The sequence below is a fragment of the Vidua chalybeata genome (genome assembly GCF_026979565.1).
Source record: "Vidua chalybeata isolate OUT-0048 chromosome W unlocalized genomic scaffold, bVidCha1 merged haplotype SUPER_W_unloc_2, whole genome shotgun sequence".
NCBI classification, from domain to species: domain Eukaryota; kingdom Metazoa; phylum Chordata; class Aves; order Passeriformes; family Viduidae; genus Vidua; species Vidua chalybeata.
In genome coordinates, this window is record NW_026530331.1 from 222,110 (window position 1) to 237,925 (window position 15,816).

The window sequence follows — 15,816 nt, forward strand, 5'->3', positions numbered from 1 at the left end:
TGTAAACAACAGTGGATAGACACAGCTGTTTTTTTAAAGGCACAAATGTTATTCAATTAATATAAAAATAAATTAAATCTACAGCACTGATTCAAACAATCACAACATCCATAAAATTTCCTAGCTGCAGAAGTAAATCCCATCTGTCTTTTGCAACTTTGTAACACATTGCACTTCAGAAAAAAACCCTATGTAATAATATACGATACACAGGCAGTAAGTTAACCTTTTTTTTACACTTCTCTAATTCAGCTGGTTTTATGGCCTGAGTGGATAGAAGAACTGTGAGACTTTGCCTCTGCTTTCTTTTCAAACTGGCAGTTGAAGAATCTGAACAATAAATATTGCTTATGGAAAGCTGAAATTTCTTACTTGCTTTCCCATATTTTTAGGTTAAATGTTTACAGTATAACATACAATTCCATACTTTAATTACAACTACTGATTATTATTTTGACTTCAAATATAAATTTATTAATGATCATTTACAGACAATATTAAAGTTAATTTCAGTGCTATTATAAAGTAATAAAAAGTTTGCAAAAATACTTTTAAAAGTACATTTTCTGTTCTGATGATTAAACCTCAGAGTAGATCAACATTAAAAAAAATAATGCATGTTAAGATAGTGTTTGAAAAGTAGAGAGGGCAGAGCAAGCTTCTTGTACTCCTTTGATGCAACAACTTCCACATGTTAATCAGCAGTCTGCCATATATCGTCCTGAAAAATAAAGGTAGGATTTTTGCAATCAGTAGATAGAACAGATTTTTTCAGTATTTTTCCGCAAGCAATTTGACTAACTACAGAAAACAAAAAAAGTAAAACAGTTTTCAGCCACATTTTTGAGGAAAATAATTATTTATGCATCACTTATTCAGAAGTTTCATAATGTATAATTTAGCACTATATATCATATTAATTGGAATATGTAAGCACATCAGTGTCTTACCAGAGGCAAATCTCTTCTTAAGGAGGGAAAGTCGATAGCCAGTGCCTACTAGCTCTACATCTATTCCTGAAAGGGTGCTTACTTCACTAATGAATTGCACTGCAAGTGTTGCCGGTTTACTGGGTCCTTCTGAAAGTTCAAATTTTGCTCTGAGGGATCCAGAACCTATAAAAATAACAAAACTGAAAGGCTGGTTGTTTTTCAAGACCAAGGTGATCTCCCAGAATTTTTAGTAGTAAGAAGCAGAACTAACATGGTGATCTTTAAGAGCTATTCCTAGTGGCAGTCCTATATAGATTTTCAGAAGAGATGAGAGTGCAACTCTCTTTTTCCAGTACTCTGTTTAAGACAGTGACTAGTGAATGATTTAGAGGAAAGCAATACACATTTCTACAAGATTATACTCATAGAAGAATGTGTATATCAGACAATGTGGTAGTCTCCTATTACATTAAATACCTGATTGTTCCCTTTACTCATCATTTATGCTTCCTGGTTTATCTTGTATGTAGTACATTAGAATATTTAAATGCCTGAATGAATGCACATGAACAAAACCATTGGAAAAAATGCAGCTGAACAGTAATTTAGCAAGAGGAAAGCAATTCTTATTTTTCTAATAAATGCAAGGTTTGATTAAATACATTTCCCAAAAACCAGTTGCTTTTTCATAGACAATGGCAAAATTCACTTCAGTGCCATTAAAAAGGAGTAATAGTTCAAAATTGCTTTAAGTACACCTTTTTAGTCAATGCAAGACATAAACCCCCCCAACATTATTGTTGGTCTCCTTTTCTAGTTCTTAAACAAGACTCTTCTTGCTCTTGCAAAATATGCTGGGAAAAAGAGATTTAAACAATGAATTAATGGAATAGTGCAAGTCAAGTATTTTTATTTATTTAAAACAACTAGTTAGTAGGAACTGCTAAGTGAGAAGGAAAGCTAGTAACTGAAATGTTACTGGGGTAAAAGCAGGAATTGATGAATGAAATTGTTTTATGCAATGGTTTGTTCTTGGCTTAAAGTCTATTTCTTCAATAGGTCTGTCATAATTTGGATAAATTGGAACTTCTTTTCACTGTAAATAAGGAAACATATATTCAAGTGTTTCAAAAAAAAACATTGCATCTGCAATGGCTGCAAGGGCTGTAACATCAACTGGACCTCAGGGAAAGGCAGCTGGGCAGAGGACAACTATTGGTACCTTACAAAATGCTATATAAATTACCACTCTGAGCAGATGTACATAGATTTTTTTCTTGGAGTTGTACATGGTCAAAACAAAAAAATAATAAAAATGTTGGTGAAGAATTGTCTATAGTCGAGTCTATCTCAGTGCAGGACTTTTGGATTTTTTTTTCTTTTCCCCAGTTCTTCCACTTACCTTTTCCTACTTTATCTCAATTTTTATGTGAGAAAATGTGGAAAATCAGAATACAGATATTAAACGTATTTCCTTTTCAATAACTGCTCATTTCCAACTAGCACTGATGTAATTATTTCCTTGCCCAGTCTAAACTGTTTTAGTGGCACTAGCTGCTTTCAAGGGGCTTCACTATTTTGCTTTTTATAATCAGTTAATATTTTTACATCTCACTGTTAATGGAATCTCTCAGGAGGAATTTCATTGAGAAGAAGGTGAACTGTTAAACAGGATATGGCAAGTGTAAACAGGCATGAAGACATAGAGGCTAAAATGATTACCTTTTTACTGCTATCATTTGTCTGTACAAGAAAACAAAAGAGTTCAACTTGCCTCCATTCTCAGACTTCTCTGAAATGCTAGATATTTTCCAATAAGCTTTCATCTGATCTGCATTCCTGTAAGGCAATGGAAGGTTAGTTATAAGCATCAATTTTTAGAATTTCAGTTATTTATATTATTTTCTCAGATTTACACTGGTACCTTACAGACCATGCGCCTATAACCTACATCTCTCAATGGAGGTTTATAAAAATATTTCATAATTTTAAAGTGAGTTTGTGGAAAAAGCCTTCTAACAATCGAAGTACAGCTGCCCCTGGAAGCGACGGCAAACGGTGCTTGAAGTCCTGGAGCGCGGGGTCACGGATCCGGACGCTCACGGGAGACGCTCCTCGGTGACCAGGGCAGTGGTCGCCGTGTTCGGGACGCCACTTGTATTAAAATACAAGTCCTCCGGGCTTCACCCGGGTGCCCAGCCTGTCCAGGGGGAAACCCTCAGAGGACTGGTCCGCGGGGAGGATGTGGTGGGACCTGGATAGTTCCACCGTAAGGACGAGAGGGCTCCGAAGTGGCTTTATTCCTAGAGGCTTTATTTCAGGAGCGTCGCAGGAACAGGAGGGAGAAACGGGGGGCCACAAACTCTCCAGAAGGGAGCCAGCTCCGGAAGCCCCGAGGAAAGGCGGGGCTGGGTATTAAGGGCAAAGGAGTAGGAGTGGTTAGGGTACAGAACAGCCAACGGGCAACGGGTAAAGGGGGGAGACAGAGTGGGGTGACATACAGAGAACTAATCAGGGTACAGAGGAGGAGTGGTATTCTAACAGGAGCCAATGGGGGGTAACAGAATAACTGAACTTTCTGGAACTGGGGAGTATGCTAAACATTGATGGACAGCTCTTCTGGGGTGGAGAGCAGCAGCTGATTTCTAAACTGTTGCTGCCTCCCAAGGGAGAGCAGGAACCCCTCCCACAACTCCCCCTTTCTGATTTATTAAAAAAGCATTCCCCAAGTTCCTCGTTAACATTTTCTTAAAGATAGTTAAGGCTACAGAAATTAAGAAAATAATAATCAAAATCCAAATTAAACCTTTAACGATTGGCACGGCCCACCCAGGAACACCCCACTGGGAGAAGGTCTTGTTCACCGCGTCCACAGCCCTGGTTTCAGTCTTTAAGTCTTTGACTAACGCCTGGATCCGCTGGATGTTGGCTTGGATGGATGTGCTCTTCGATGTCAGATCGAAGTAGCACATCCCTTCAAAGTCCTCGCAGCTATGGCCGTGGGCGAGCAGCAGAAATTCGATGGCCGCTCTGTTCTGTAAGGTGGCATGCCTGGTGGTCTCTTCCTCTGCCAAGAGGTCTGATAATGCGGCAGACGTAGCATTGGCCTGCTTACTCATCCAACACCCCAGGTGAGAAATCTCACCGAGGGCTTTCGCTGCCGCGTACCATGGTAGAAAAATAGAAGCGGCAACCCTCTTTCCCTCACTCCAATCATAAATTTTGGAATCGCAATTTGGGTCAAATTCACCATACGATCGCTTTTTGCGTGCCAGTTGACTTTTCTTCTTCCAATCCAGAATTTGGGTTTTGTTGGGGGTTAGCGTCGTAAGCTTGCCAAGGCTACAGGGACCCCCTTTGGTATTGGAGGGGATCCCAGCCCACGCCCTGTCCCCACAGATGAGAAACACACCCCGAGGGAGCTCCTTAGGGAATGGGTAGGACTTGGACAACACAGGGCTTGTGTAATTGCACCACTCATTGATGTATTTTCTATTTGCTGGTGTTACGTCTTTGATGTTTTGCCCTGGTTTTGGTTGTGGGGCCTTAGTATAAAACCGAATACAAAAGTGGACCCTTGTGGACCCCAGTAGATCCAATTCCTGGGGTTCCTGTGGTGCCTGTGGTAGTGTCCTCATCCAACTCATCCAGGAGTCCGCTGGGTTGAGTTTCATCCCTGTGAACGGAAAATCATTTTCGGACAGGGGGACTCCCACCAGGCATGTAGACAACGGATTGTCTACACTGCCCATGGCCATGCAAAGCTGTTCTTGTCCTATAGACTTTGCCAGCGTGACCCAGACGTTTTCCTTGGGCTGTGGCACGAGCCAGCTTCCTGCCAGGTGGAGCCATAAGATGGTGACGAAGGCAGCTGCAGGAAGCCAGTCGCTGCGGGGTGTTCTGGCTGATGTAATTGCCATCTGGGTGGTCGGTAATCTAATAACTCAGACATACAAAAAGAAGTAAGACCAAGGGTCCCCTCAAATCCCCATCCTCCCCCGTTTAAATTAACATTGAAACAGAAAAATGTGGGGTCAGGTGTGAGGGTAAGAGGGGCGCGGAAAGTGGTAGGACGGGAAAGGGTAAGGAATGGTTGGGGATGGGGTCAGGGGGTAAACTGTCCAAGCTGGAGGGAAGTATCGATTAGTTATCAGAGTCCTTGTGGTGGCGTCGATGGGTCTGCTCCCCTTCCTTTTCCTCTGACTCCAGGCGACGGTGGTCTCCGCTGGAGCTGTCGTCTCGGGGGAGTGGTCGGGGGGTGGCTTTCCTTCACGATGTCTTCCCGGTATGGTTTTATAAACTTGCCTGGGATACACCTGGGGCCCTGTTCTGTGGAGACACAGCCATACCCTCTAAGATGGCACAGTTGATGGGGAGGGACCGCACGACCCGATGTGCCTGGCGGGACTTGATGGCAGCCGCGACTCTCTCCAGGGCCTCACGGGCATCCGGGGTGAGATGGCGTGGGGATGCCAGGTCGCCGTCGCCTTTCAGCAGTTGGAACAGCGGTGACAGCTCCTCTGTGGTGAGTCCTAGGAGCGGTCGGATCCACGTGATGTTGCCGCAGAGCTGCTGCAAGTCCTGCAGGGTTTGAGGGTTGTCCTTGATGGTGAGGGACTGGGGCGCGACGGTTCTTCCCGTGATTAGGAAGCCTAAATATTTCCAGGGGGATGACAGCTGGATCTTTTCCTCCGCAATTTGGAATCCTGAGTCCTTGATGGTCTTTATTGTCTTTTCCAAGGCCGCTTTCAAGTAGGTCGCGTCAGCGGCGCAAATTAAAATGTCATCCATGTAGTGCAAAAAGATTGCCTCGGGAAAGAGGTGACGGACCGGGGAAAGGACCTGAGCCACAAAAGTTTGGCAGAGCACAGGGGAATTTTTCAATCCCTGGGGCAGAGTGGTCCACTGATAGCGTTTATATGGCTCTCCTCGGTTGATGGAGGGAACCGAGAAGGCGAATCTGGGAGCATCTCCGGGATACAAAGGGATGTTAAAGAAGCAATCCTTGATGTCAAGGATTGCAAGCTGCCAATCCTGGGGCAGCATGGAGGGAGAGGGAAGGCCTGGTTGCAAGGGGCCCATATCTTCGAGGACATCATTAACCCTGCGTAGGTCTTGGAGCAGGCGCCACCTGTCCTTGCCGGGTTTCTTAATCACAAAGACAGGTGTGTTCCAGGGGCTGGTGGAAGGTATTAAATGCCCCAGGCGCACCTGCTCCTCCACAAGTTCATTGAGCGCCTTTAATTTTTCAGATGGTAAGGGCCACTGGTCCACCCACACCGGTGTGTCTGTTTTCCAATTGAGCGGTGGGGAGGCGCGCTCCGCAGTGGCCCAGACTAAAAATCCCACGCAGGACTAGGGATGTCAAGTCGGGCACCCCATTGGGACAAAACGTCCCTACCTAACAATTTGATGTTGGAAGCTACCACAAAAGGCTTAATCGTGGCAACTTGACCCTCCGGCCCCTCCACACATACCAGATGTTTGCTCCGGCGGGAATTGACAGCACCTCCCACGCCACAGATTGTGCCACAAGGGGACACCAGCTCCCAGTCGCGAGGCCACTCTGCCTGGGGAATGATGGTGACATCCGCGCCAGTGTCTGCCATCAGGTCTAGTGAGATGGACTTTCCCTGTAAAACAAAAGAAGTCTTAATAATAGGTCTCTGTCTGCTTACGTTTTGCACAAGAAAGGCCGAAGAGTCCAAATCCGAAAAAAGGTCTGTTAAAAGGTCCATGCCGGTGTCTTCTGTGTGGACATGCAAGATGTAGCAAAGAGCTAAAGGAGACCCCTTAGGCAAGGAGAATGGAGGCTGGTAACATACCACGGAGACGGTGAGCTCTGTCCCCGGCTCGAAGTAGACGACCTCTGGGATGATGGTGAGGTCATCCGGCGTGTTGGCAGTGTCTCCTGACAGCAAAACAGTGGTGGGGTAGTCACAGTAGGGTGGTGGCAGGAATCCCGCCGAGACGCGAACCAAGTCCTCATCTGGAAACATGACGTGAAGGCTGGTCCGGAGGACTTGGCGACGGGCGCAGTTCAGTTGCCTGGTTCTTCTGAGGAGCCAGAGCCCGTCCTCCTGGCTGTGGACGTCCGGAGAAGTGTACCGCTGGGGCCGTGGTTCTCCGGGAGAGATGGCAGCCCTGGGCGCTGGGATGGGCCATTTGGTGTCATGGCGCGGCCCATCACCGCGCTCTGCCTTCCGTTTCCCGGCCGATGGAAGCGGGGATTCCTGTATGTTGGTCTCGGGGAGGAGTTGTAGGGGTGGTAAGACCTATCTGGCGGCCAGTGTGGGCAGTTCGCTTGGATGTGGCCCAACTGGCCACAGCCGAAACAGCGAGTGTTCATCAGGTCTACCATCGCCTCCCCCACCCCTTTGCTCACCGCAAATGCCACTGTCTGCTCCATCAAAGTCGCCTTGGTGCATGCCTCTACCATCTTAGCGATGGTAGGCTCCAGATCCTGGGGAAGAGCCCTCAGGATCTTCTTGGTCTCCGGGTTGGCATTGGTCAGGGCCATCTTTCGCAGAAGTTCTTCTCGGGCCTCGACGTTCTCAATCTGCCTGTCGATGGCCTCCTTTAACCTGTCCACAAACTTGATAAAAGTTTCATCAGGGCCTTGAAGAACTGATGAAAAGTTTTGGAGAGGGGTGGTACCATCGGGGATTTTCAGCAGTGCCTCCTTCCCAGCGCCCCTTATGTCACTTAACAAATTCTCGGGAAGGAGGATTTGGTCCTCAGGTCTGCTAAATTCCCCGTCCCCTGCCAAAGCTTCAAGTCCCTCCGCACCATCTCCTAACACCTCCCTGAGATCATACTTTGTTAGGAGAGGCTTAATCAATTTTTTCCAATGTATCTCCCACAGAAGGAATTCTGTGGGGGACAGCAGGGCCTTCGCTATATAGTGAAGGTCATGTTGTACAAGGCAATGTCCCGAAAAGGTAAGGTCTAAAACATTTTTAAAGAAGGGAGAATTTCTCCCATAATCCTTGGCCGCTCTCCTCAACTCCTTCACTTCCACGTATGGTAACTGTTCCTACCTCGGCTCTTTTCCCCTCTTATGCACAACTGGTGCCGCAAATGGACCTAGATCCCTTGCGAGATCTAGGTCCCCATCCTTAATGGCCTCGGCCCGGATCCGGGCCCAGCCCTCCCCCGGCTTGATTGTTTGCCGGGGGTTATCACTGTCCTCATCCTCTTCCGAGGATGAGGCAGGACGGGCTAGGGCGCGGAGCCTCCCCCTTGCCGGTGGGTCCCGGTGCCAGAAGACCCTGCAGGCCAAGATGGCCTGCTTCCGGCTGGGCCTACTTTCGGTTCCGGTGGCGTGGGAACCGGGGGCGGCATGAGATGGGGCGTGGCCTGACCCACCCACCGGGGCGTGGCCTTCCGGCAGGCCTGTCCCACCCACCAGGGGCCCACCCAGGGGTGTGGTCAAGGAGGCAGGATGGGAGGGTCTCGACGTCACTGAAATCGACGCGTGATGGGGGGCGGGACCCGACGCGGGGGCGGCAACCGATGGAGGGGGCGGAGATGTTACAGTGGCGGGAACCCGAGGGGGTGAGGAGGAGGAGGTGCCCTTTTGTGCTGTGTGGCGACCGGCCACGAGGCCGTCGCCATTTTGAGGTATTAAAACAGCATTGGAACAACCATGACAACTGGGGATACAACTGGGGTCAGGGACTCGTGGAACGAGGGAGTGGGTAGGGCTCGTGCTGGGGTGGCCAGTCCCAACACAAGAAGAGGACAGGGTGGGACGGGAGGCAGCAGGGAGACGGCAGCAACCCTGTGCCTCATTCTGGCAGGATCTGTCTCCCGATCCATCCTTAGGGGAAGTGGGGTTAGGAGCGGGGGAGGCGGAATGAGGGGTAGGAGAACTGGGACCCAAACTTTCCCCTTCCGATTTAACTAACTTAAAAATGGAATCATAAATTGGAAAAAATCTCCCCACTTTAAAATTCCCCGTAACTTGAACATCATAAATGTAACGTCCAACTTTCCCCCAAAACGAAACAGAAAAGACATCGTCCATGGAGATGTCAGGAAAGTGTTCGAAAATAAATTTAACAAAAGATTTTAAAACCCCTTTTTTAAATGAAACATTCCCCAACACAAGGGCGGACTTAACTTGGATATAAAACTCCCGTCGTGCAGGGGAAAGGCGGTTGCCCATTTTTCCCGCTGCAAGAAAGATCCCCGGCCAAAGCAAAAGGAGAAAAGAAAAGAAAGAGCCTGCGTCGGCTGCTCACCTCGAGCAGCGAAACTCACCAACACCGGGACGCGGCGAAAAGAAGAAAGCTGTGGCGGGGCGGTGGAGTGCTGCCGATCTCGTGAAATCCGGCGCTTCCCCCGAAGCTGCAGGGTCGGATATCCACGAGTTGTCAGCAGCGCCAGGAGGCAAAAGCCTTCTAACAATCGAAGTACAGCTGCCCCTGGAAGCGGCGGCAAACGGCGCTTGAAGTCCCGGAGCGCGGGGTCACGGATCCGGACGCTCACGGGAGACGCTCCTCGGTGACCAGGGCAGTGGTTGCCGTGTTCGGGACGCCACTTGTATTAAAATACAAGTCCTCCGGGCTTCACCCGGGTGCCCAGCCTGTCCGGGGGAAACCCTCAGAGGACTGGTCCGCGGGGAGGATGTGGCGGGACCCGGATAGCTCCACCGTAAGGACGAGAGGGCTCCGAAGTGGCTTTATTCCTAGAGGCTTTATTTCAGGAGTGTCGCAGGAACAGGAGGGAGAAACGGGGGGCACAAACTCTCCAGAAGGGAGCCAGCTCCGGAAGCCCCGAGGAAAGGCGGGGCTGGGTATTAAGGGCAAAGGAGTAGGAGTGGTTAGGGTACAGAACAGCCAACGGGCAACGGGTAAAGGGGGGAGACAGAGTGGGGTGACATACAGAGAACTAATCAGGGTACAGAGGAGGAGTGGTATTCTAACAGGAGCCAATGGGGGGTAACAGAATAACTGAACTTTCTGGAACTGGGGAGTATGCTAAACATTGATGGACAGCTCTTCTGGGGTGGAGAGCAGCAGCTGATTTCTAAACTGTTGCTGCCTCCCAAGAGAGAGCAGGAACCCCTCCCACAGTATTGCTCCCTTGAAATATTAAGTCAAGAAAGATTCCATCTTGACAGGATTTTTTACACTTAAAATGATATTGTATTACCACTTTGTCCAATTGACACATTTAAGCGTATTGCCTCCAGAAACATCAGAACCTTTCTGATAAATACACCAGGCTTATTTTATTTCTGAACTTTGCTTTATAAGGTAAATGTATCTATAAGTAATAAGGTTAACAAAGCCTGACTTCCCAAAACTTGGTATTCTTTGTCCTCTTAACCTTCATGTTGAAATGACCCTCTTGTTCCTCTTGAAAATAAACAGTCCAGGAATTTCATTACAGCTGGGCAAGTACCTATGCACTGCCAAACCATAGGCACAGTGATTGAATTCTGCTCACCTTTTGCTCCAAGTATGTCACATTGCCTAGCCCTGCTATCCTCTGCTGTTTTCACAAACTCGTAGAAACAATTTTCTGAGATGTCTCACTTTCAATTGCTGCTGCAAATGGTCTGCAGGCTTAGAAGATGGGGCCAGGTAGGTGTGAGTCATATAATAATCAGCATGACATTTGAATTGAGAGACAGTGCTACCTGGCTCGTGAAGAGCTCCTCATCTACTGAAGTTTGTTTTAAAAATTATTTAAATTATAAGCCAATTTTTAAGCTAGAACCACCAAGAAATATTTTTAAGAACTGCATTTCTTCTACTCTCTCTCTATATAACTTATATATCTTTATATGTTTAATACATACACACACAGATATATGTTTTTTAGCCATGAAGATATTTTTGTTTCAATTCATGTTATTTAAAATATCTATCCTGTCTATTGGCAAAAAGAAAGCAAACATTGGAAATTTCAGAAATGCTTGTATTCAGAAATGTTTGTATCATTGCACAGTTGGAATGGGTGCATATAATATCATTTTAGTCTATGTGAATTGGCTGTACATGATCTGTTTTGGACCAGAAAATGTCCAAAACATCTGATACCATGCATTTTATCAAGAGGAAAAAAATTATCTGTTTCTTCTGGTGACATTTTTCAGGCTGACACTAATGAATACTCTGAAATGAATTTGAAATAATAAAAAAAAAAAGCATTAATATTACCATTTTGCTGGTGGAAGTGATTGCATGTTTTTTACTCCACCATCTACTGGTACCACAACCTGCACATTAGACAGCATACTAGGCACATTCATAGACTCTGGATTATATTTATAATCCATTCTCACATCAGTAGTGCTAGCATTGCATTTCCAGTAAGTTGCAAGATCCAAGGGAGTGGACTGGATGCCATTTGAAGATACCTGTAAAAGAATAAACCATTGAAAAGTTCTTAATTAAAATATTCCTATTTTGGGCAGAATTAGGGAAAGATGGTAATGAGTATAAATCCTGACAAATGACCAAAAAAACAATAAAACAATTGACCTCTGTGCCCTTAATCTTAGAATTCTGAAGATTGTTATAGCCTAAAGTAATTCCCGTTGGTTTTTTTAAAAAAAAATATTTAAATAATTTTTAAAAGGTTTAAACTACCTCTGGCCCACAAGGCTCATTCCTGTTCTGGCTTTCATAAGTCAAAACAGTTTTTTTTTTAGTCTTCAACTAGGCCTTATGACACTGACCATCATCCTCTGGGCCTGGCTGTTCAGCCAGTTTTCAATCCCCCTTGCTGTCTGCTAATCTAGCCCACACTTCATCAGCTTCTCTATAAGGATGAGTGCCAAAAGCCTTCCTGAAGTCTAGGTATGTGGAAGGGGCTAACAGCGGGCCTGTTAGCTAAAGGAGCGAGAAGAAACTGAGAAGCAAGAAGAAGCTGATAAGGAGCTCTCTTCAAGGCTGTTACCCAGGAGTCCAAGAGAAGAGAGGAACTGAAGAAATATAAGGAGGGAATTTTGCAGCTGGACAAGAAAGTTAGCTGAAGTCACTGTTACTTTTCACCAATGGTGTTATGTTGAATTATTGTGGCCAATAGTTAGGATAGAAGAAGTATAAACAATTAGAAAGTGTATAAAAGGTCAGCCATTTCCATAATAAAGAGTTGACATCAGAAGACTGCTTAATGTCTCTGCTTTGTGTCGTGACTGCCTCAACAATGACATAGGTAGACAATATCCACTGCTCTCCCCTCATTTACCAGGCCAGTCATTTCATCACAGACAGTTATCAGATTGGTCAAGCCTGGCTTTCCCTTGGTGAAGCCATGCTGACTACTCCCAATGACCTTCTTGGCTTTCATGTGCCTCTAAGTGGTTCCCAGGATGAGTTGTTCCATTATATTGTGAGAGGTGAGAATATTATGCATCTCCATATATTAAAATTGATTAGTTACAGCATTCCAAAAATATGCAATTACAAAATCAAAATAGAATACAATTACAAACTCAAATCCTGACCAAACCCCCTAAATTCAGGAAAAACTTAACTTCATTATGAAATAGTTAGTGTTTGAAGTTTATACACATGAATTGTATCAAAGGGTCAGCAAGCTGAAACAGGTCACGAATGAACAGGGAATGTCATGAAGGCATAACATGAATTCACTCAGCCTTGGCAGAGCCGAGGCACTGAAAACAGTGATGCACTCAGAACTGGTCTAGATGAGAGATGCCAATTCATTTGCATTCAAACAGGCAAAGAACAATTCTTATAATTTCTGTATAGACCAGAGTTCTTAAAAAAATTCCAAAGGGAAAAAAGTGTTTACCTGATAATTTAAAACATCCACATTATAATAGGATGCAGATGGATTGTGCTCTGATAATTTCTTGAGGTAGACAGTTATGGCTTGCATGTTCACCCAAAAATCCTTAGTACTAGAGTCACTTTGTGACTGATCACTACAAAGAAAAAGAAAGGTAGGAATCAAAAATCAACACTGAGTTTTATTATTTCTTATGTCTAAAAAATTAAGACTAGATCTTTCCCCTTCTTTATTGTTCCAAACAAGAATTTGTTCTAATGCTTTATAACACCTAATTGTATCTTCCTAAATAGTAAGACAAATTAACAGTTGTAGCTCAAAAAACTTCTCCTTCCAGGTTGTTGAGCAGTGAGTTTCCTGCACTGATCTGCTTCACAAGATGGAGTGAATGCCAAATTTGGATTTTACATTTAATAAAAAACAATTTTAATACAGTCAGGTGACATGAGAATGTATGGGAGGTGGGAATGAAAGTGGTGTTTGAAGAGGAATGTTATCCAATTTGGAATAAATCCTAGAATCATGGTTAGCTTTTGTTATGACAGCTTCACTAATGCATTGAATTAAAATTTGTGCTGAAAGTGTTACCACACTTTCATTTATTTATAGTGTAAGCTTTCAAAATATTTTCAGTTAAAAGTTTCTCAGATACTTATAGCTACATTTAATCTTAGTAACAATTTATTATATAATTTCTATATGTAGCTAAGAGTACACATGACAACAGAAGCAAAATCCTGGTTGGGAACTACTGGAACATGAAAAGGTGTTTTGCAACTCAAGAATATTTTCAGTTCTGGTGGCATCAGGTTTACTTTTTAATAAGGATGAAGCTTTTAAGAAAACTGATTCAGAAGCAAAATTCAAATCACTTAAGAATCAGAGCTCCATAGATCATCTGTGGATACATAGAGGAACTGCACCAGATGCCTTGGAGTGGATACTTAGAACAGAGGCTAGAGAGAGTTAGAGAATAAAGTAGGTATTTATTAAAGGCTTTCAATAGATACACCTTGGGCAGTGCAAAAGCCTCGCAGCGGCTACGCCTGAGATGGACGACAGTCGTGAGTTTTTCAAGGAGATATAAGTTTGGTCTATTTGCATATCAGAGGTTAATTGTCCAAGTATAGCTTCAAGTAATGAAGTCACATTCCCCCAGTTTGCTCCCCCTCAATTCACTTCTGTTTATACTTTCCAGGGCCTGAGGCAGATAGTGTCCTTGGTTCTCAGGCCTGGAAAGATTGTTTTGTCTGACCAAAATGTGAAGAGAACTTACTAACACTTTATATGCAGTTCAGAGTTGTACACTAATGCAGTACAGGATCTGAAAAATATAAAAGCTAAAACTTAAGGCATCACACCAATCCCCAAGGAGGCATGCAGAAAGTGCATGCAGAATGAAAGCTGAAAAGAAGCACCTGGAATACAGTAAATATGACTGCAATGGTTTGAATGTGCCAGAACAGTTATTTACATACCAGTAGCCTGTCCAATTTACTTAGAATTTGGTTCTCAATACAGTGTTGTCATTAATGCAATTTCCATTTTCAGTAAAATATATAGATAAACACTTATAACAGAGGCCTTCCAAAATGTAAACAAATGAAATCAGTAGCAAAATCCTTCTGTTTTCTCCTTCAGAAATTCTGACGTCTCCACAAGTATCAATCACATTAAAAAGTTTCATCTCTATAAATACTAAGCAAATGATAGTCATTGCAGTATATGAAATGTCAAATTATTACCATATAGGTTTAATTTCATAAATATCCAGTGCATGCATCCTTTCTAATTAGAGGTGAAGTGTTACAATACTCAGAAAAGAATACTAGACATTTTTACTTTTTTCCAAAATATAATTTTTCAGTAGAATTCACTGTCAGATACAGCTCTGCTAACATTTCAATTATAAACTGTCATGTCAAAGAATGACAAATTTAATTCTGTATGAATCATTCTTTGCATTAAGTATGAATTATCACAATAAAATTAATAGAAAAGAATGGATAAATGTGATTTGATTGTTTCAAATAATTTTTCCAATAAATGAAATGGAAAGTGCTCAGCTGAAACAGATATCTGCTTTTTTTTTCTTTTTTTTTTTTTTGAAAAGATGACCAAATAATTACTTTATTATTATACTCAACCAGCAGCTTTTCTTCTTAAGAATTCTCCTAAGCATGCTGCTATACACTTGAGAGGTACAGTTTTGTAATGGATCTGATCTACCACAGAAATGATACACCTTAAAACCTATGCTAATAACTGACAAATGAAACCATTGTTATTATTGTATAAAGAAACCCATATGACAGTGCGTCCTATTTTTGGCAATTTTTCTCTGTAGTTATATTAGTTATATTGTTCATATAGTTTGATTAGAAAAATGTTTTTGGTTGTTTTTAAAATGTTTCTTAAACCATTTTATTTATTAAATGTGTGTAAAAACACAGCTAAAATGAAAAACTATTTTTGTTTCCTGTTATATTCAGCATGTTTCAAGTCCAGTAATCTTTGAAATTTTTAATGGTAGCAGTGAAAAGAAACCGAGTTAAACAAGATTAGTTCAGAAAATTATGTATAAGCAAATCAAGATTGTAGAGAATTGATTTACATATACAAAAATTCACATTTTAAAATTCATGTACTTTACTATTATATTAAATAAAAATACAGAACCTGTACACAAGTTGTGCATTTGGAAGAATGTGCTCTAGTTTGCTTGTATTTTTTACCCTGAAGCAGAGCACTGCTGGAGATGGGTTGCTGGTAAAGACTTTAATAATCCCACTTGGGAATGATAATGTCATATCACCAGTGATCTTCACAATATATCTAGAAGAGAATGAAAATATCAATTTTATTGCAACTCATTAACTGCCTAGTTTTGATATTAATTTTAAATCAATCATACTTTTACAATCTGATGAGCTGATTTCAAAGCAGAAAATAGGCAGACTTGGCAGTGTGCACTTGCAGCCCAGAAAGCCAGCTGTATCCTGGGCTGCATCAAAAGAGGCATGACCAGCAGGTCATGGGAGGTGATTCTGCCCCTCTACTCCACTCTTGTGGGACCCCATCTGAGAACTGCGTACAGTTCTGTGGCCCCCAA

The 15,816-nt window shown here is 43.4% G+C and overlaps 1 protein-coding gene across 1 annotated transcript in view; it reads right to left on the reverse strand.

Annotated features, from left to right (window-relative positions):
- Window positions 1-698: 698 nt before the first annotated feature.
- Window positions 699-15,816, reverse strand: part of LOC128782877 (F-BAR domain only protein 2-like) — a 200,419-nt gene continuing 185,301 nt past the window's right edge. The window contains 6 exon segments of the mRNA XM_053933381.1: window positions 699-721; window positions 951-1,115; window positions 2,707-2,771; window positions 11,105-11,304; window positions 12,708-12,840; window positions 15,384-15,539. Of these exon segments, the coding sequence (XP_053789356.1) occupies window positions 699-721; window positions 951-1,115; window positions 2,707-2,771; window positions 11,105-11,304; window positions 12,708-12,840; window positions 15,384-15,539 (742 nt within the window).